Here is a 22,810-nt window from a genome sequence, read left to right as displayed (position 1 = left end):
TACGGATCATCCTTCAGGCCCAGTGGGTAGGACTTTGACTTCGCTTTCGGGAGGTCCCGGGTTTGATCCTCGGCAGGGGTAATTTGTTTTTCTCGGATTTATAATTTCTGGACTTTCTCTGGTCTGGTATCGTGGGAGGCCTCAGCCGAAGCTAGTTACCACAATACCGACAAAGTCGTGCCAACAAGTTAGTCCGCTACCATCTAAGACTGAACCTTACCTAGTACCTACCACGTGAGATTGCAAGGCTAACTTGTAGTGAAATAAAAAAATATCTAGATCATCATCGTCATGCTAAACAATAGAAGTCCACTACTGGCCATAGTTCTTTTGAGGGTATTGTCAAGGTCAAGAGCTAACTATAACTTGTAGATGGATAAAAAAAAACTAATACAATTGTAGTTCTAATAACTGTATTATTATTTATTCTAATATACATTATGGTAACTTACATTGTTAAGGGTATATATATATGTGCACCACCAAACTATTTTCTGTATGTGTTTTCTTCGCCATTGGTTGCCTGGAAAAAATCGCTATGAAGCGATATGGCCGCTAAAATAGTATACGTTGTTTTGTTATACTTTTCTTTTTTTATGTACTTTTTGTGGTGTGCAATAAAAGTATATTCATTCAATGTTTTATGATAATATAAGCTTGGTGTTCTAAGTCAGTTTTGTCAATGTATATATCTATTTAATATCTGTAAAGCAATAGGAAACCACCATCCGGTGGAGCAGCCTTGAGCAAGACTAATGGGTGAGTGTTGACTCTTGTCGTACCTACTTTTAATTGCATTTAAATTTTTAACAACAGACTTTAAAAGGTTTTATAAGTTGGGCCGCTTTATAAGTTGGAAGTTGGCCCTGGATCTAGGGAGGGGAAACAAAGTTACCTGCCTTAGGGGCACCAAACTCGTGTATCTAAAATAAACTTTTAACTCCTATCACTAAGGACTTGTGTTAGTGATAGGAACCCTATATCCTTGTCTCTGCGAGGGGAATTCCCCTTGTCGTGTTCTACAATAAACATTCCAGCAATTCCTTTACATTGAGTTCTTTTAAAATGGAATTGTTGGCGCGGAATGCAGTCCAAGGGATCTTTAAAATACTTCTCCAGCACCGCATTTCTAAGGCATCCATTTTCCGACGGTCTTGTAATCAAAGTGACCAGGTCTCCACTCCATATAAAAATATTGGAAAGACAATGAGTCCGTGGAATTGGAAAGACAGCGGTCGGTTAGTGGTTTTGGTTTTGGTAAATTTGGCATTATTTTTATTTCTATTTTTACCGTTTGTATTCGCCCTTAGTACTAAAGTAAAAGTAAACTTAATTTAAAAAGCGAATGAACGTTTCCTTATTAAACACAATGCTCGCCTCATATTCATTAAAACCTGCACGTTCGTTCGTTCGTTTTTCTTTAGAGCTCAGGTTCACGCGTACTGATTGAGTTTATGAAAATTAAGCTTAATTTGATAAATAATTGTTAACAATTAATTATTCATTGTAAGGCCAACATCACCTGCGGATACTCTGGTTTTAGCACGAAACGTGCGTAGCGGGTTTATTGTCGCAGATCTGTTTGGTGTCGAGTATAAAGATTGAAGAAAAAAAAACTAACACGAGTACGAGTTCAGCAAATTAAGCTTAATATGCATTATATATCATGGAATGCTACAATGCAGTATCTGATTGAGTTTTGCATATTGTACGGCCAACTGGCGCAGTGGGCAGCGACAGTGTCTGGGTGTTTAAAAAAAATATTCATCAGTCATCTTAGCTAACACAAGCTACGCTTTCTTTGGGGCGATGTGGATTGCGATGTGTGTATTGTCATATTATAGTATAGTATAGTATAGATCTCGAAAGATATTCCCAGCTCTTTTCATTACCCTATGTGTGACTTGGCTTTCTTATGGGATTCTTATGGGGTACAACTTAGAAACCACATTTTGAAGCAATAACAGTATGACTAACACTACCTACTTACAAAAACAATATTTTACTACGTAAAGTGAGCCAATAAAAGGATTTTTCCTGTCGGTATATATTTAATATTATATTACTACAGATTGCCTGCGAAAACGCGTTCCCATACCCTATATTCTATACCGTAATGAATTTATACCAAAGGGTTGTTTAAAAAGCGCTTTTTAAATATTCTAACTTTAAACATATAAGACTTCCATAGAAACTTCCAATCCCCATTTTAGACCATTAAGGGAAAGTTTTAGAGAAATTCTTAACGGATTTTCAAATTCATATAAAAGTATAAGTTTAAAAAATAAAATTTCCATACATATCCCGTATACTGTTATATGAATTCAGTAAAAAGCTTTTACTTTGAAATTAATAACGGACTATATAACATTTATTTAAATATTTTTTTTTTCTTGTGTTACATTTCGTTTCGTTTCATTTTATTTCTTTAAACACTTTATTTGTACTCCACAAGAAGAATAATAAAAAATAGACTGTTCAAGTTGTAGGATACAGAAGGCGGCCTTATCGCTACGTCGCGATTTTATGTCTAAGACACAGTAGGTATTTACTCTGTGGGTGTTACAAAAGGGAATTATACCTATGGCCGCTTCTAACAATATGTTTAGTCACGGCGATTACTCAGTGAGGTTACTCTGGTATTTCAAAACCATATAAATGCATTATACGCAATCGTGTAGCCCGTGATTACTACTATGGCCATGACCTCACAAATCGCATACACAGAACATTTTAATTTTTTTGACTGTTTAATTTTACATATTCTAATTAGCATACAGTGCAGCGTATAGAAGAACATCGTGAGCGGGGCCGTAGAAATATGAACGGATCTTCAACGGATTGATTGATTAATTATTTATTCACTACTATTACTAAACTTATCATCGTCACGAGGTGCCGACGAGGGAGGTGACTTCTACCTTCAATTAGATCTAAGAATTAGACAATAAAATACCTCAAAAAAATATCTTTATGTTTTTTTTATCAAACAAATTCAAATTATAGCACTGCACTTCGGTGTACGGATAGACCGAATAGCACACAAACACACACACACACAAACACACACGCACACACACACACACACACACACATTAACTAACGCATATACCGGTTGGTTTTTGTTCGTTGTTTGTTGTTGGTTTGGTTTCGTCATTGGGTAAAAAGAAACTAACCTTTTAAAGTAATTGTTAAAAGCAGTCGAGCAAATATAATTTGATTATCAGACTCCGTTATTTGAAAGTTATACGCACACCGCAAACAAAGATATGCGGCTGAGTTTAACCTCTTGACTTTCCATCTAACCTCATAACAATATTTAAACTCTCTAGAGGTGTTTGGGTCTTAACACTCTGATTAGGGCTTCTATGATATATTGCGTCTTTCGTTTCGTCTAATTTTCTGACAAATTTATCAGCCAGTGTTTGTCGACCTCGACCTGGCAAATATTTACAATTTCTGAATTTTCGCTGGTCTGGTCTGGTGGTTTCGGCAATGGTTAACTACCACCCTATCAACAAAGATTTGCCGCCAAGCTATTTTGCGTTCCGTTACACCTAACAGGTTAGCCCGCTACCATCTTAGACGGTTTAGCTTAAAATTACCAGGTATGATAGCAATCAAGGGCTTTCATGTAGTGGAATAAAAAAAAATAGATTAGAAGATTACTTTAAAGAGACAAATCTTTAAACTAATCGTTACCACTTAACTAACATTATCAAATAAGCTACTGATAATAATCCAAAAATCTATGAAACAATAGGTACTGGGTTAAAGGTTTTTTTTTACGTTACATGTTAGCCCTTGACTGCAATCTCACTCGGTGGTAAGTGATGATGCAGTCTAGGATGGTGCCGGTGGATGGTGGAGCTTGGCAATCGTCTTTGTCGGTAACGTGGTAACTACCACGTCCGAAGACTCCCACATGACCGGACCAGATTCGGAAATAATAAATCCCCTGCGGGGATCCGAACCCGGGACTTCCAACTTAGAACCACAGCTCTCACCGCTGCGCCAGGGTGAGCGATCGATTTTTAAACCAACCACCGGTAATACAGTAAAAGTAAGAGTAAAAAAAAATTAACTTTAGAAACTGTTTATTAGTTTTAGAACACAGCACAGAAAGGAAAAAAAAATCAAATCGGTTTATAAATGACCTAGTTCTTAGGTAACAAACATAAAAAAGACATACAAACGAATTGAAAACCTCTTCCTACTTTTGTATATTATGAGGTAGGTACATACTGGTCCTGCTGTAAAATGTATTCGTCCCAATCAAACGTGCAGATTTAAAAAAAAAACTAAATAAGCGCGATCGATGACGCTGGCAAATAATAGCTAATAATTATGATTCAAAGTCCGTTTGTAATGACTCTATCATAATAATCGGTTCGCGCAGTTTCTACTGAAATATCAACAGGAAACAGGTCGGTTATTTGTGTTAAAAAACATAATACAATACGCGAAGTTTAGCTGTAAAATGCAATTTCGTGTACATCCTTTAACGGTTATCATATAAAACGAAGATAGACTTACAAAAGGTGTGTAGCAATGAATATTTATAAATATAGTATCTACCACGTGTTACCTTAATAATATAAGTTACACATCTTCGCACAGAACATTGTGGTGAACTCTCAAGTATGAAGGTTTCCTCACTATGTTTTCCTTCACTGTTGAAGCAAGTGATATTTTAAGTGCTTAAAAAGTGCACATAACTTAGTGAAGTAAGAGGTGCATGCTGGGATTCGACCTCGATCCCCCCCGAAAGTGAAGTCAAAGTCCTAACAACTGGGCTATCACCGCTTCTACTTTACTGTAGGAGTACTGAGTAATGACTATATAATTATAACTTTTGACGTAGAGAAGACTTGTCAAAGTTATCTAATAGAACAGAATTAAGAACATACAGAAACCGTGAAGAAGACTAATATTGAAGCATCAAAAACCACTCCACTTTAGTAGTGTTTCTTTAACAGGCGTTTAGAAACGTCATTCCATTTATCAGTTGACAATAATTATTTTATTTATATTCTTTATTTGTACACCACATCATTCAGAAAAAAGAACAAACACTTAAAGAATGTAGTAGGATACAAAGGCGGCTTTATCGCTAAGTAGCGATCTTTGCCAGGCAACTTTAGGATTACATCTTATGATTTTACCTCTTATATTCTACACGTTTACCATGCAAGGGAGAAAATGGGAAAAGTTAGTGAGCTAGCAAAATTCCGCGGGTGTGCAGTGTGAAATGCGCGGGTCTTTTCACTGTTTTGGACACAATGCAGGGCGCATGCAATAATGGCTGAAGGAGGGTTTTGTATGTTCTTAATTCTATGCCTAATAGTATGTACAGAAACCAGTCTAGACTAACTAAGTAGGTAGTATTGTTACCATAGTGTAAATTTAATACTGGAAGAACCCAACGGTGGCGCTTATAAATATTTAAAGAGCATAGCCGTGACAACGTTGCTAAGTCGAAACAAATACGCAAGTTACATATGGGCGTATAGAAAATGCAGTTATGCAGATAACTTTCACTAGCATTGTGTGCTTATAGGTATAGGCACATAGCTCGGAGAACCGATGGACGTTGGGGTCTTAAGGTGCTGGAATGGCGACCCCGCACCGGTAAACGCAGCGTAGGTCGGCCCCAAACGAGGTGGACAGATGACATCAGGAGAGTAGCTGGGAGCCGTTGGAGGCAAGCGGCCCAGGACCGTGCATTGTGGAACTCCCTACAAAAGACCTATGTCCAGCAGTGGACGTCAATTGGTTGAGATGATGATGATGATGTGTGCTTATAGGTTAATGGAAACAGGTGGCAAATGGTTTGGGACGCGGAAGTAATAGATTGAAAAAGATTATCATAAACATCAACCAAATACTGGCAGTGGTGTGTTTAGAGGTGTATGCACAGGGTATTTATTTTACTTCTTTATTTATTTATTTTAAGTACATATACATTAGTTATACATTTAACCCACTTTCAGCCAAGGTTATACAAATTAATTTATATACACGTAAAATTTTTACTTAAAAAGAATAATTGGCCATATGTTTGGGTGAGTATTTGACTCCTAACTAGATATCTGCGCCTAGGATATCATAATAAATCAACCAAGAACTTTCGGCTTATAAGTACTTATTATGTGTATTTTTTGTTGTAGCTAACCTGAACATTTAGTTATGTATAAGCAAATGCAAGCACTAATTACCTATGTTGTACATAACATGATAGACTTACCTGTTATTAAAACATTAACAAGACATTTTAAATGTGCAATGACACTACAAATGTACTAGGTATGCAGATGATATAAAATGAAGAAAATCTCCAGTACGAGTTATAAATACTTAAGGGTAGAATTAATAACTCTAACAATGTCTGTCCTTAAGTTATTTATAACTCGTACTGGAGATTTTCTTGATTTTATATCATATACATACCCTGTGCATACCCTCGATGCACGCCACTGATTACTGGCCCACTACACGGCACAGATTTCCTCTCAGTGAGCAGGTGGACTCCACATACCTTTAAAAACATTATGTCGAATACTCGACTCTGTCAATTCCCTTTTACTTATGTGTATTTTCTTTTATTATAATATATTTTACCACTGTATTCCTTTATTATTAAGTGTATTGTTTTTATGCTATATTCGTTAAAATTAATTTCCTAAAATTAACATCCATATAGTCTTGTCTTATAAAAGAATTGGAATAAATTATGGAAAGTTCAATGGAATCCCATGGTCTTCGGACACGAAAAATTTTATTAACATACTGTCACCAAAATTGGTCCTCACATCTGGTGAGCTGGCGCTTATTTAGCCCAACGGCTAAGTCTAGCTATTCAAAGGGGCAATAGCGCCAGCATTTTGCGTACCATACCCATAAGTGAACAGTTAAACGGCTTATATTTCTTGTAAATATTAATTTTCGTCATCATCATCATCATGTCAACCAATCGACGTCCACAGGTGGACATAGGTCTTTTGTAGGGAGTTCCACAATACACGGTCCTGGGCCGCTTGCCATCAGCGGCTCCCGGCGACTCGCCTGATGTCATCTGTCCACCTCGTTGGGGGCCGACCTACGCTGCGCTTACCGGTGCGAGGTCGCCATTCAAGCACCTTAAGACCCCAACGTCCATCGGTTCTCCGAGCTATGTGCCCTGCCCATTTCCACTTCAGCTTGGCGACTCGCTAACTATGTCGGTAACTGTAGTTCTTCTACGGATCTCCTCATTTCTGATTTGATCACGTAGCATAGCTCTCTCAATCGCCCGCTGAGTTACTCTGAGACTTCTTATGAGGCCATAGTTAGCGACCATGTCTCATTTCCGTAAGTCATCACTCAACACGCACTGTTCAAAGACTCTAGTTAGTATGTCACGAAGTTTCCCGAACGCTGCCCATCCGAGTTGGATTCGGCGGATTTCGGTTTGATTATTAATTTTAGTTTGTAATTATTATTTCCCCACAAAAATATATTTTTCGTTGGTTTATTAATAAAGAATATAGACATGTATCTTTTTTCGTTCGCTGCATGTATCCCCTTTAATCGAAGAATATTTCTGTAAACGTACCTTAGATTGGCGAGCTCCGTACACGAATTAGCGAGTAGGTAGTCCCCACTCAGCAGGGCGATCTTGTTTCCGAACAGCATGTCGTCCGACTCGCTTGGGACAACTTGACGTGCGTTCATGTTGACCAGCCCCTTGTGGACGAGGTGCGATGTGCGTATCATCTCTGTTACTTCTGCTAAGGCGCGTTGACTGTGTAGAAAAGATAGGGATTACTACAAACTTTTAGTTATTTATTCTCAGCCTTAATTCTCATCAAATCAACCCATAACCGGCCCAATAGGCACGGGCCTTCTCCCACATTGAGAAGGGGTTAAGGTTAAGTCCACCACGCTGGCCCAGTGCGGATTGGTGGACTTCACACACCCTTAAGAACACTATGGAGAACTCTCAGGCATGTCAGTCTCAGTTTCACCGTTGAAGAAAGTGATATTTTAAATAAAAGGTCTTAAGGTCGTGTATGGGTGTGTGTGTGGGGGTTGTGTGTGCGGGAGTCGTGTGTGGGTCAGTGGCGTGCATAGAGGGTATGCACAGGGTATGCAGATGATATAAAATGAAGTAAAAGAAGTAATAAAGTAAGAGTTGTAAAAAACTTAAGTGTAGTCTTAATATAACTCTTACAAAGCCTATCCTTAAGTTTTTTATAACTCTCGTACTGGAGGATTTTATTCATTTTATATCAGATGCATACCCCGTGCATACCTTCTGTGCACTCCACTGGTGTGGGTGTGGGTTGGTGTGGGTGGGTGTGTGTGTGTGTGTGTTTGTGTGTGTGTGTACCATATTAAAACTTAGTTTTTTTTATTATTAATGAAATCATTGGGACTAGGTTACTAACCTGTGCAGGACTCCCGCTGCTTTATCCTGCTCCATGTCAGGTATTTCTGGACTGTGGCCAGCTGCTTTCGACACCAGCAACACGATGAGTCCCCATGCCTGCATATTATTTTTGCCATTGTATATGAGGTTCCTATGGGAAAAGAAACACATTGATACAGTCAACTTCCCTCATAAACAAATACAATCACGAGATCCGGAGTTCGAATAATAGTTCGGGCAAAAAATTATAGGGCATTGTGTATTTTCTGTTTTAAGGAATTTTTAGTACCAGCCCGGAATTAGAAAATTGGCGGTTTAAACCCCTGTGCCTCGAAGAGTACGTTAAGGCGGTCCTGTCACTTACTTGTGCGTCCCACCAACCCGCGTAGGAACAGCGTGATGGGTCTAAATCGTCTGTCATAACGAAAACAGGGCATCTATTTATTTATTTATTGTTATTAGGTACACAAAACAGGTAATAACTTAAAGTAGATCTAAATAAAAGTAATAACAAGTTTTGTTCTAAGCTACAACCAAAAGTATGTGTACACATCTTGGAATTAAATTAAACAAAAAGTAAAGATAAAATTAAAGTGGCAAGGCATCGTGCGTAAACAGGTAATTCGCTTTATCTGCTTAGGTAACTTCATAATTTAAAAAAAAAAACGATATTAACTAATTTCATGTAGGCCTAAGTTCTTTATGAGCACTTTTGAAACGTCAATAATATCCGAATCGGCGCGGTTGTAGAGTCACTACGAATGTAGTGACTCTACAACCGCGCCGATTCGGAAGGCAGACTGTAAACTTAACACATTGTTTAAGCTTATGCAATGGTACCTTAGGAATCATATTATAAGTATGAGTTAAAGCATATATGTATATCTTTATATATATAATTCTTCTGTGCGTGTGTATGTCACTGAACTCCTCCTAAACGGCTGGACCGATTTCAATGATTTTTTTTGTATGTGTTTGGGTGACATCCTGGATGGTTTAGATTCACAAATCAGCCCGAAAGATGGCGCTGCAGTCGGTATCTAGGTTATTTACCTATACTGCAACTAAACGGCTGATTTATTCAGGTACGAGTCTGATTTGATAAACTCTTTCAGTGTTGGATAGCTGATCTATCGAGGAAGACTATAGAGTATATACCATCACGCTAAGACTAAAAGGAGCATAGGACCAATGAAGAATGTTTCAAAATCGGCCACTTAGCTTACGCCACGTGCGCTGCGTAAACGGTTAAAGTTTCGATAAAATCACGCATAAAAAAGTTTCTCCCTTTATAAGTTCTAAAAAAGCCTGGTACAGGTGACAGCATGTCTATCTTTTAAGGTTGACTTTTACGCGGACGACGTCGCGAGGGACCACTAGTATAATATATACTAGAGATGCGCTCAATGTAGGTTCAACCGAATAAGAATGTTCGGTCGAATATTGGATCCAAAATGTACCGAACCGAAAGATTCGGCCAAATTAAAAAGTTGTCACTCAAAACAGTGTTCGTAACAATATACAATTTCATAGAAATTTAATTTAGTTTAATTTATCATTTGTAAGAAAAAATGAGAAGTTTATTTGATAAAACTTTGTTGTTTATTTGATAAAACATTGATTGTCAAAATTAGCTTATCTTTTTTATTTTGTCAATAAATAACTGGTACAAAAAGTAGTGTTTCTTTCATTTACAAAATATTCTTTCATGAAAAAAATATGCCTCTCTAATATATACAGTTATATATGATATAGTTTATTTACATTTAACTAGAGTATGTAGTTAGATACCATTTTGTTCGATGACTTTTTGTCATCTTGTAGGTAGGGACATAATCCCATTGCTATATAAATTTTGGTGCTTCTAATCAAAAAACTGCGACAAGTACTTAGTTTTGGAAGATCTCATGATTTTAACCTGACACTGCCTATTATATTATAAAGGTACTAAAGTGTAAGCACTTTATACTTCTGAATCTTTAGCAGACTATAATATGTAAGTACCTAGATGTAATTTATAATCCATTTCGAGAAAGTCGATAGTTAATATTCATTTTTGTTCATAACAAAAACACAAGTTTTACATACGAGTATTTAAATAAATCAAATTAGATTGATAGGTATCTACTCTAGTCTCTACCTCCTTTCGCAATCACAGCCAGAAACTACAATTTTATAATGAATCTAATTTATATTCAGTTCAATGAATTGTGATGCAAACTGGAAAATAATTACAAAGCTAGATTATACGTACTGAGCTAGGTTACGCGAGGAAATGCCGTCACTGCACGCAATAACTGAATGTATATATTTAAGTAATAGCAGGCTCGGAAAACGGACGGACGTCGCACATAGGAGTATTCTTTCAAAAATCGCGACAAAAATATTTGATAAGTTTTTTGCTACATTAAAAAAAAAAAGACAATATTTTATCATAGTTATACGTTTAAAACCCTTCCTCTTCACCTATTTCATACTATGGTAACCACGCCCTGCACGGCTAGCATGGACAGGAGACAATTACATCTCCGGGGAAAGGATACAAAAAAGGGATTTTTTTTTCCTAACGTCAAAGGTTGTCTGGAAGAGATCGCTTTAGTGATAAGACCGCCTTAACACGCTCTATTTTATTTTCTTAGTTTCTTCTGTATTTGTGTTTAATTCGTATAAAATGTGTGTGTGCCATAAAGACTTCAAGCAAACAAACAAATTTATCTTTTCAATTCTCGGAGTACCTTACGAAATATTTGGAAATAATATTATATGTGTAATAATAAACAAGGGTGAACTTCTCCTATTCCAGGCCCTGCTTCAGGGCTAAAACAGGCAGAAGACAAAAAATATGTCCCCCGAATAAGTATACCCACTGACAAGAGATAAGCACGGGAACATGGAATAGGAGATGTTTACCCCCGTTTACTATTAACACATATATTATTTGGCAAATGACGTCAAACCTCCTACCGACAAAGCCGTGCTGCCAAGAGATTTCGCGTTCCGGTACGATACTGCGTAGAAACTGATGGGTTATTTATGGATTTAACGTTTCACTGCCTTCTCAGGATGAAAAAGGTTTACATATAAAACCGAAAAGTAAAAAAATTTACGTACTGGGGAACGGGGATTGAACCCAAAACGGACACCGAAGACCCATTAGACTTTCACCGACGCGATATTACATACTTAAACATAGTTGCTAGTAACAATCATCGTTTTTTTTATTACTAGAGGACCCGCGCGACTTCGTCCGCGAATGAACAGACTTAAAAAAACATTCGTATGTTTTCGCGGACTGTTCACTATATTACTAATACAATTCCGATATACTTACTACATACTCCCATCGTTTGGGGTAACGTTTACCGTTCACGCATCTCACACATCAGAACCTCTCAAAATGGATATTTTTTGCAGTTTTTGCCCGAGATTCCAATATAAATGAATCCTAGCTAGATCGATTTATCACCCCCGAAAATGTATACTAAATTTCAAGAAAACCGTTGGAGCCGATTCGGAGATTCCAATTATATATAGATATGTGTATATACAAGAATTGCTCGTTTAAAGATTTAAGATTCACTCAACCCATAATGGCCCACTACGGGTCTCATCCCACAATGGGAAGGGGTTGAAGCCGTAGTCCACCATGCTGGCCCAGTGCGGAATGGTGGACTTTTATTATTATGCAGGGTTAAATAAAAATACCAGAAAGCTCTCGGCCTTCTAGTTCCTATCATTAGAAATCACAACTGTTGGTCTACGACTTTTCAAAATTCGATATTAATTTATTTCATACAAAATATTAATAAAAAGGTTATTTCTGTAGAGTGACATTACACTGTGAAACCTCATACAAGTGGTTCGACAAAAACGCGTAGTCGGGTCAGTCTTATGATCTAGTAAAATTTTACATTACAGAGTAGTTACAAGTAGAGTACCTATCCATGTAAAATATATATTGCACAAACAAGTTAGTTTTAATGTACTACAGGCCGAGAGCTTTCTGGTATTTTTGAAGTTATACTTCTTTTGGCGCGTTAGGGAAAAATGATGTGAGTAAATTTTTACGATGCGCGCGCACGCCGTCACAAAAAAAACACCCTGAAGTTAGCTTTATATAGTCATCATTTTAGTTTTCCAAATAAAGGTTGGACCGTGTACACTTTAATTGTCAAAGTCGGCGGGCTCATTCCGGTGATTTAATTGATTCAATTGTACAAATTTTAATGCTGAGTGAAACTTGGTTGTCCTATAATGAGATAACTAGATTATGCGTTATAATAAAACCTCAAATGTAATACATACCCTTCTTCTACTGTTAGTGTCGTTTTTTCTACAAACGTAGAATAAGGCGAATAATAAAATTTTTGGAAAGATTTTTGTTAAGCCAACGTATAACTTCTAACGCGTGTACATAAGTACACACACGTTTAAGTAGCGACCGCTTAATTAACTGTGGCTATAGTTGGGTACATCGGATTATTTATTTAAATGCAAATTTCGGAGTAATGGGAAACAATTTTTTTTTAATGATTAATGAAAAACTAAGAGACTTAATAAAAAAATTACGTAAATTAGAATCTGCATTCGGCTTGCTTGGCTACGATCCCGCAGGCAATCTGGCGATACTTAGAGCAATAGATACGTGCCGCCGAGCGATTTAGCGTTTCGGTACGCTGCGTAAAACTGCCATAGCAGTTTGGCAGTTTATACGCCTATTAACTTCTTCGTTGATCAATTGGTTACCATATGTTCGAATACGGATTCATGATGTCGAGGGTTCAAATCCCGAAATTGTAAAGTACCTACCTATTGTGTTTTTTCTGTTCGACCCTAGAGAGTACGTAAAGCCGTCGTCTGTTCCGGTTATTATCACGTACTTGCTTTACAATGTGAGATGGTAATAACAAAAAAAACACCCGGCTAAGTTTGTTGTGGGCTTCCTATTAGACCAGGACGCGTTTGGAACCCTCGTAGCTTTGATTTTAAGATTACGAATATGGTTATCGCCATCATCTCACTACCGTGTACTTCTCATGTAATGTACGAATGCAAAGTGCCACCTATGGGCCTACTTGAATTTGACTTTATAACCGTCTCTACTATGAGAGAGGCAGCTTATGTACAGTAGGGAGGACGTTATTAATATGGTAGTAAGTATATTTGAGTAAATAAAAGTTCTAAATTTGAATATCATATATATTTAAGTAGTAGTGTACATATTTAAAAAAAGAATACTAACTTAGCTGTTTTCAGTAAAGGATGATTGCTGCCGACGAGTTTCCTCAAATGCAACGCAACGTTGGCAATTTCATCGCTCAACACCCATCGCAGGCTCAGGAAAGAAGTTGGATAGCCGACTATCTTCTCGGCCTCGCTTACAGCACGGTTCCAATCCGGCTTGGTATTCTGTTGAGCAACAGCCCGAAGATTGCTACTCGTGCTCAATTCACGCGAGGATCCTAAATATTTCGTAACCAACGCACTCGATGAACAAACTTTCACTAAATCGTAACGCACAACACATCGTAAGCAACTGAAACTCATTTTTGCACACAAAACAATACGACCGAAAACAAATTTTCAAAATCGAATCAATTATTTTTTAGAATTTCTGAACACACATACAGCAGCCTTATCCAAATATTAATGTTCGTATTGGCAAAGAGCTAAGTTTAAGATATCCTATTGCGAAACTTGCAAGTTTAAGCAACGTTTACGTAAATGGATATTTCGTAAATCGTTTTATGTACGCGCCACATTACGAACGGTCAACTCTTTGCCGCTAAAATATTTAACTGATATACGATTGGTCAATTGGCACTGAATGGCGATTCACTGTTGAATGAAAAGGTATTGAATGGAAGGGCGAAGCACAATGTTGCCAGGTTTTTAGTGTTTGCTATTTTTCGTGGTTCTAAACTCAATAATTTCGAAATGTAATTTTTATAATCACAATCTAATTCTGATGCAAAACGAAAACATGTAAAATTTATTAACACTTCTATGATTTCTAGGATCGGCAATCATGTCTAAATACAATAAATTAAATTTTAAACGTTTTCTTTAGTACAACATTTTAACAAACAATCATTTGAACGTTTTTAAATGGTATTTTTAATTATTTAATGTTGATTTAACTAAAGGATATAGGTAAAGAATGCCTTCTTAATATAATAAATAGTGTGCTTTGATCAGAAGATTAAAAACATTATCATAGGTTAATAAAATTTTATTTGAACTTCAAATGACATAAAATGAAAAAAAATTAATCTGGCATGTTATGGTAGCTATCTTAGATTTTAAATTTGTCATAATATTCTACTAGAAGAAGTGAAATGTAAATAATTTAATACCCATATTGAGGGAATTGTGAATAATTACTTAATATCCTAATTTTGTGGCGGCATCAATATTGGACCTATTTTAATCAAACGTAACTAAGAACAAGAAAAACAAATAACAGAATCAGCTCATCCATGCCAGATACACACAGATATAACCACGTGCGCGCATATCACACACACACACACACACACATGACAAACTTATAAATTATAAATGTATAATGGTTAATGTTTTAAGTATGTAAGTTTATTATTCCAACATACTTTTAAATGCCTATACATATTATATCTCGTAATACCCAGTAACAGTGTTTATAATATTTTTGAAAAGATAATACGAAAATTGGTGCAATGAGGCAACCTAGATTATAAATCTATTTCTAAATGTACATACGGTAAGACCGCCTCAATATTATAGCAACACTCACCTTGAGCATAACCTTGTCTTAACCAATCAGAAGCCTCCATATGACATTCATTCATTAAAACCAAATCTCGGTCGCCATTTCGTTCTAATCAATCAGTCAATCGCGGATCACCGGCTGGCGTAGTCGACTGAAAGGGGTCACTACTATTTGCCGGCATTTTCTAGTTTTCCAGATACCTATTACAAATTCTAAGAATAACTATTGTGTTTCTGTTTAGCTACAGCATCTGTCTGTAAAAGTGCTAGCAATAGTGCGTTAACCGTGCAGTTTCGTTTTTCTATCGAACCTACTTTGAGGTAAGGAATTCGGTGCACTTTTAGGTTTTATATTTTCTCCAACTTACCGACCACCGATCATATGAACAGGCCCACGTGTATTTGCATACGTGGTAAAAACTGCATTAAATTTAAAGTAAACTACAAGGCATACATTGCCTATCAAATGTTTGCTTAGATACCTTCTGAGATACAATTCCCAAAGCACCCACTGTATGTCGAAGAACTGCGCAGTTTTTAGAACATCGTATTCTGTTTTCGAAATAATATCCGTTATCTTCTTCTTTATAAGTTAGTTGTTTATTGATTGTACTATGATCATTTCCTAGTTAGACTAGGTAAATTTGCTTTAAGCGATAGCTGTAGCTACAGCAGACTTATTTATAGTTGTCCTGTGATGAGGTTAAGATTTCTATCAGCGTTCATAGTTTAAGGTAATTTTTCAACAACTTCGTCTACCTACCTACTACTTTTCAAAATAGTACCTACCATGAGCAACAAAAAAATTGCTTTCATGTTATGGTTATGATATTGTTAAAGAGAAAAATTATACATTTATTATTTGGTATAAACATTGCAGAAGAAATATTTTGGCAATAAGATATTATAATTTCTAAGTATTCCTACAAAAATGTTCACATATCAAAAAGCGAACATTCTTGAAATAAAAAAAAAAAAATTACCTTAGTCAGCCTTAAACCTCTACAAACAAAGTTAATGCTCAAATTAATTAATAATTGGGTTTTTCTTTTTTTAATTTTGCTTTAATACTTTGTCTACTGGCATTTTTTTTAAACTGATTATGGCTCTTGAGCTTTCCGCTTAAACTCATACGGGGTGTATATTTAATATAACTATTATTTAAAGGTAAATCCTTTAACCTGTATCATTTAATGCGATATCTCACACAAATAAAAAATATTTCTGGTGAAAGCATATTATCAGGGTATTTATAGCATCCTTCTGGAAAAGAATATGCAATACTGGCAACAACATTCTTCAGGTAGAGGGACAGGAGATGCGCGGTCCAAAATTAGCTCATTGGATCTCAATACATAAAAACTTACGTAAATTGAAAATAAAAAGTAAATTGATACACCTTCAGTTTATAGACAGAATATTTATTTATTTATTCTAAATTTTTAATCATGAGACAATTAAAAGTTATTATTATTCTATTATTATAAGCAACATAGAAAAGTACCACTGTTTAATATAAATTTTGAAATAAAAAAGTCTTCTCCCTAATAGGGACTTTGCATTTTAAAGGAATTGTGTTAATCAAATTGCCAGTTGTAAATAGACACCAGGAAATTGCCAGTTTGTTTGATGAAACTCAAGGGGGTCAGAACAATATTGTTTAGGCCTCCGCAAACCATAATCAGTTTACTAACTCAGGATTATCAGTAAGGCCAGTTTTAGTACATATTTGTTATTGTGAATAATTTTGCAGCAATCATACCATAATTTTGTGAATGTCAAGACAACTTACACATTTTTTATACATACATTACATATGCATCAAAAGTGCCATCTATGTGCCTATTTGAAAAAATAAATATTTGACTTTGAACTGAAACAAATTCATGGTTCTGTTGTGCGGAAAATATTAAAATGCATATTTTAAACAACTGCTTCAATAGTAGGTAAGGAATTTATTCTTGTTGCTATTGCAACCTGAACTAAAGTAGGGAGCAGTTCAATTTTAGATAGATAGATAGATAAAATATTGCACACAATTTATAATATAAATTGAAAACATAAATATAAGAAGAATAAAAATGCGCAAAGGCGGTCTTAAAACTTTAAGCGATCTCCTCCAGACTACCCTTAATGAAAGAAGAAAAGGAGTATGGAAACGGGATAGTGCAATTTTAAAAATATATCACATAAACTACATCTACTATATATACCAATAATACATAAACAGCTAATACAAATACAAATAATACAGAAATAAATACATACATATATAAATATATATATATATATATAAATATAAATATACACAAATACATACAGAGCAAACATATTAGTTTATGACTCTGCAGATAAATAATATTCTTTTAAACGACTTTTGAAGATGCTTAATGATTTAGACTGTCTTATGTCTCTTGGTAATCCATTCCAGAGTATAACCACCTTGACTGTAAAAGAATTTCCATACGCATGCGAGTGACTGGCAGGAACATGCAACCTGTTGTCATCCTTAGTCCTCAAATAGCACTGAACAGTTCAATTTGAGTACCATGATTTCCTACAAGTATTTTATGCTAAACATGAGGTTAGAAGAACTTAAACTCTTAGTAATCTATACAGTTCTTCATATCTAAAAAAGAAGTTATTCTCAACCATATTACTGATTAAATGTTTATCCTATGTAAAATGTTCTTGAGAGATATTTAAAGAAAAAAAGAACATCTTATTTATACAGATATTTTTTATTAGAAAAAGTTTATTATAAAAACACTAGTCAAAGTATAAAATTTAATTTATACAGAACTCAACAACTCTTAGAACTAATCGTGAATTGCAACATAGCAAAGGAAACTGAATAAGTCATGTCTCTTAAAGCCGCAGCAAACTCAAAGTCAAATATTTCTTCATTCAAATAGGCAAATACATGGCACTTTTGATGCGTACATTACATGTAAAATATAACATAGAAGTGAGTTGATGCGATAACGCGAATAATGAGCGATAACTAAATTTGTCAACTTAAAACTAAAGCTACGAGGGTTCCAAACGCGACCTGGTCTAAGAACAAGCCCACAACAAACTTAGTCTGCTATTTTTTTTCTTTGTTATCACCATCTCACTTGTCACTTCCTCAGCTCTTCCGCTGCTACAGTTATTCATGACCTGATTCAATAGCCTACTTGTATTGGAAATATTTTCAGTTTGAGTGTATAATTTCTTGTGTCTGCTACAGGTATGGAGTGGGAAGGGCCGCCCAAGCAAGGCTTGTACGACCCACAGAACGAGCACGAAGCCTGCGGTGTTGGTTTCATTGTTGCTATCGACGGAAAACGTTCCCATAAAGTAAGTATTCATTGAAAATATAGCTTCAATTAAAATACAGCTTCCATATAATAGTCTTCACGAAAGTCATAAAATAGTTGATGGATTCATCATCATCATCATATCAACCCATTCCTGGCCCACTACAGGGCGAGGGTCTCCTCTCACAAAGAAGGGGTCAAGAGCGTAACCCACCACGCTGGCCCAGTGGGGATTGGTGGCCCTCACCTTTGAGAACATAATGGAGAATTCTTAGGTATGCAAGTTTCCTTCAGATGTTTTCCGTCACCATTGAAGCAAGTTATATTTAAATTCTTTAAAATGCACATAACTTAAGTAACATGTGCGTGCTTGGATTCCAACTCTGCCTCCGAAAGTGAAGTTGAGTTCCTACCAACTGGGCTATCACCAATTCTATAAATAAATAAATAAATAAATAAATATACTAGGACAGTACACACATCGCCATCTAGCCCCAAAGTAAGCGTAGCTTGTGTTATGGGTACTAAGACAACTGATGAATATTTTTATGAATAACATACATAAATACTTAAAATATACATATAAACACCCAGACACTGAAAAATATACATGCTCATCACACAGACATTTTCCAGTAGTGGGAATCGAACCCACGGCCTGGGGCTCAGAAAGCAGGATCGCTGCAAACTGCGCCAATCGGCCGTCAAATTCTATGGTTTACTTTGAATATTTACACAATGTTGAAACAATTCGGTCAATATACCATCCATCCAATCATACCATTGACACTATATTGTCATTGACCAACAGGTGAGATTGCAGTCAAAGCTGTACAGGAATTAAAAAAAAAAGAAAATTAAACACCTCAATCATTTAACTACTATACTATACCTAAAACTAATAGTCAAGAGCAATATGTATATCACTAATGGGTATGACAGTTTATGAACCTCCTGATTGCGATTTTAATATATAAGAACTCTACATTGCTTCAGAGTTATTTAGAGTTCTGGTATATTTAATTTCAAGAGCAGGATTGGTCTATAATTACCACTCTGGGCAGACGGGGTGGTGATTGCAGTAGCTTGTAGTAATAGCACAGGGAATGCTGTCTGTTTTCTGTTATATTCCATTAGACGCCTGGTACGACACCGTGGGTAGAGGAGGGGAGTTGTCAATATTTTTTTTCGTTTCCACCGTCTCCACATGGCATCTTCTTCTTCTTCTGTTCATGGGCCGTTGCACCGTCTGCTACTCCATTGCATTGGAGCATTACGTGTATCGGTGTTTCATCCGTCTCCATGGCAAGACATAAATTGTCAAAATTGGTCTATTAAAACAGCTGGACTTTACACTTCCCTAACATGACATCGGTATCTGCACTTGCTCACTTGTATTATTTCCAGTGACTTGTCTCTTGGGATTATAGTTAGATTTGGCAGCCCTTCCGTGTCTCCACTGAGAGAACATGTATCACTATATTAACTATTTCAGTTCCTGGATATAAAAGCATCTTCTCAATATAGATATTCCTATCTGTTGCTTGCGATTACGTCTGCGTTTTATGAATCTTTAGAAAACCTATGATATTCACAGGCTAAAAAGTATATATAAGCTATCTATATATGGCCTTCAGGAGTAAAAAAATACTTTTTGCTGTAATGCGAAGCCGTATACAAGAGTGACATTGTTTTAAGTTTTATTAATTGAAAATTTAAAAAAAACCATTATGACCATATCAAACTTTTCAGACATATGAGTGTATGTTTTCACCTTCCTATGAAAGTTTCTTGCATTGTTTGATTAAATTAACGAATTAAATAAATACACAGTTTAGATGAATCAGTTTTTGCTAGTAGTACCCAAATGATAATTGTTTTATTTATCTCTCAGATCGTCCGAGATGCTGAGACTCTCGCAAAACGTATGGAGCACCGAGGTGCGTGCGCCTGTGACAACGACACTGGTGACGGAGCCGGCGTTCTAACTGCCATCCCGCACCAGTTCTACTGCGCTCAGCTTAGGTAAGTAGTACCCAGTAGACTGTACCCGAGAATAAATAACGTAGAATGGAGCCATCTTTTAACATCTAGCTACGAGTCATCGTAAGGACCTGCACCTATGATATCCAATAGACGTGCGTGCATACTCAACATATATATAAATAAATAAATAAACTACAACAATACACACATCGCTATCTAGCCCAAAAGTATTGTAAGTAAGCTTATGTTATGGGTAATAAGATGCCTGATGAATATTTTTATGAATTATATACATAAATACTTAGAAAATACATATAAACACCCAGACACTGAAAACATTCAGACACATCACACAAACATTTTCCAGTAGTGGGAATCGACCCCACGGCCTTGGGCTCAGAAAGCAGGGTCGCTGCAAACTGCACCAATCGGCCGTCAATGTATAGCATGCTGATGGGTTCTTAACCCATATTGGTTATGCCACATTTATTTGTAAGGCCCTAATTGCCTCAAACCTACCATAATATAGCTTAGATGCTTTTCGTTTAATTTTTCGTTAAATTTCACTTTAAAGAGACATTTACTTCTGTCTTGTTTTATTTTCTCGCAATCCAAGTGTTAATATAAAGAACAGTGTCTATTTGATCATAACCCCATTATATCCTAAACATTTGTCCATCCGTGTTTAGGGTAGGTAGATGTTCAAGTCAAATTTATTCGTAAACTTCTAGAACAGTCTTCCCTTACAATAAATTTTGACCTAGGCCTACATTCATAATGTAAACGAAATCCGAAGTCAGAGATAACAAATGAAGGTTAATCTATGGCCTCCTTGAACTTTTGTAATACACGGGTACACGTGATCGTCCAATGATATTCGTTTGAGAGTAATACAACGACCATAATAAGAAATAACTTGACACCCAAATATTTAGGATTACAATTCTGGGTCATAACGTCAACTATATTAAAATAATACTGGCTTAGGCAATGGTAGTAGACATGTGCTCTGGACGAGTTAAATTCTTTGCCATAGTTCTTGCGATCAAACTCGAATTGCAATATTTAAATAAGCAGAGTTCGAATCTGAGCACGCAACTCCTAACTTTTCTAAGTTATGTGCGTTTTAGTAATTAAGATATCACTCGCTTCGACGATAAAGGAAAACATCGTGAGGTAACCTGCATGCCTGAGAGTTCTACATAATGTTCTCAAATGTATGTGGAGTCCACCAATCCGCACTGAGCCAGTGTGGTGGACTACGGCCTTAGCCACTTCTTATTGCTGGATTAGACCAGTTCCCTGTAGTGGACCGGTAATGGGTCGATATGATGAAAACGAACCTCGCTCTTAACAGACAATGTATGACTTCAATATTTGTAAACTTGCACACATTTCTTTTTGTAGCTCTATTACCTATATTGAATTTGAACGCTTTTGTGACATTTTGATGTAAATGGATTGCATGCATTCAAAAAAAGGGAAAACGACCCGCGCACATCTCACTTCACACCCGTGGAATGTTGCTAGCTCACTTTTCCCAGTTTCCCCCCTTTATACGTTTAGATCATTAAAGGTAAAATTATTATTGTCAACTGCTAAATGGTATGAAGTGACTAACCGCCTGTTCGAGTAACCAAAATACCCACAAACTCAATGTCATGAATATCAAAAGTTTAATTATTTACCCACTTTATAAATTTACTGTAACAGAAATTATAAATAACACCATACAGTTTCTCCTATATATATACTATTATACTATACAAAACTATACTATAGCAAATTAAGCTTAATTTTCATAATATTACTGCAACTTGTAAGAGTCGTGATATAAGTAATTACGACGATAACTGAAAAGGCTTCTCACCTTTTACGCGAGTTCACCCTAACTTGCCCGATTATCGTTGAGCACAAGAGCAGGCAAAAAAGTGCAATTTATGGAAATATGTTATGGTTACGTCTAGAACTTCTGGCTCATTGCCAAGTAGATACAATGGGATCGCATTAAGATGGCATTCCGCCAACGAACCGCGACGGATATCGATTAGTCATTCTGGAAACTGGAGTAGCCATGTCACTGCCAATATCTGTTGTTATCAGGACCTAGAAGTGCCTGGAAATATCATTTTCTTTATGCGCTAAGGTAAGTGGCGTGCATAGAGGGTATGCAGATGATATAAAATTTAAAAAAATCTCCTCACTCCTGCCTATCCTTAAGTTTTTTATAACTCAGACTGGAGATTTTTTTATTTTATACCTTCTGTCCGCTTAGTGCATACCCTGTATGTCGCCACTGGCTAAGGTTATATCTAGAGATTGTTGACTGGTCGCTCAAGCCGACTGTATCTGTCGACTATCC

The 22,810-nt window shown here is 36.2% G+C and overlaps 2 protein-coding genes across 2 annotated transcripts in view; one reads left to right on the top strand and one right to left on the bottom strand.

Moving 5' to 3' along the window:
- LOC120625551 (all trans-polyprenyl-diphosphate synthase PDSS2) overlaps positions 1-14,185 on the bottom strand; it is a 31,397-nt gene extending 17,212 nt beyond the window's left edge. Inside the window, exons 1-3 of the mRNA XM_039892604.1 lie at positions 13,653-14,185; positions 8,430-8,561; positions 7,595-7,783 (exon numbers count right to left, since the gene is read on the bottom strand). Coding sequence (XP_039748538.1) covers positions 7,595-7,783; positions 8,430-8,561; positions 13,653-13,957 — 626 coding nt within the window. The 5' untranslated portion in view covers positions 13,958-14,185. The remainder of the gene's footprint in view (positions 1-7,594; positions 7,784-8,429; positions 8,562-13,652) is intronic.
- A 1,110-nt stretch (positions 14,186-15,295) lies between these two features.
- LOC120625550 (glutamate synthase [NADH], amyloplastic) overlaps positions 15,296-22,810 on the top strand; it is an 81,271-nt gene continuing 73,756 nt past the window's right edge. Inside the window, exons 1-3 of the mRNA XM_039892602.1 lie at positions 15,296-15,481; positions 18,393-18,502; positions 20,357-20,487. Coding sequence (XP_039748536.1) covers positions 18,395-18,502; positions 20,357-20,487 — 239 coding nt within the window. The 5' untranslated portion in view covers positions 15,296-15,481; positions 18,393-18,394. The remainder of the gene's footprint in view (positions 15,482-18,392; positions 18,503-20,356; positions 20,488-22,810) is intronic.

Source organism: Pararge aegeria, chromosome 8 (genome assembly GCF_905163445.1).
Source record: "Pararge aegeria chromosome 8, ilParAegt1.1, whole genome shotgun sequence".
NCBI classification, from domain to species: Eukaryota; Metazoa; Arthropoda; class Insecta; order Lepidoptera; family Nymphalidae; genus Pararge; species Pararge aegeria.
The sequence above is the reverse complement of the archived record's forward strand: the minus strand, read 5'-3'. Positions and strand labels throughout refer to the sequence as shown.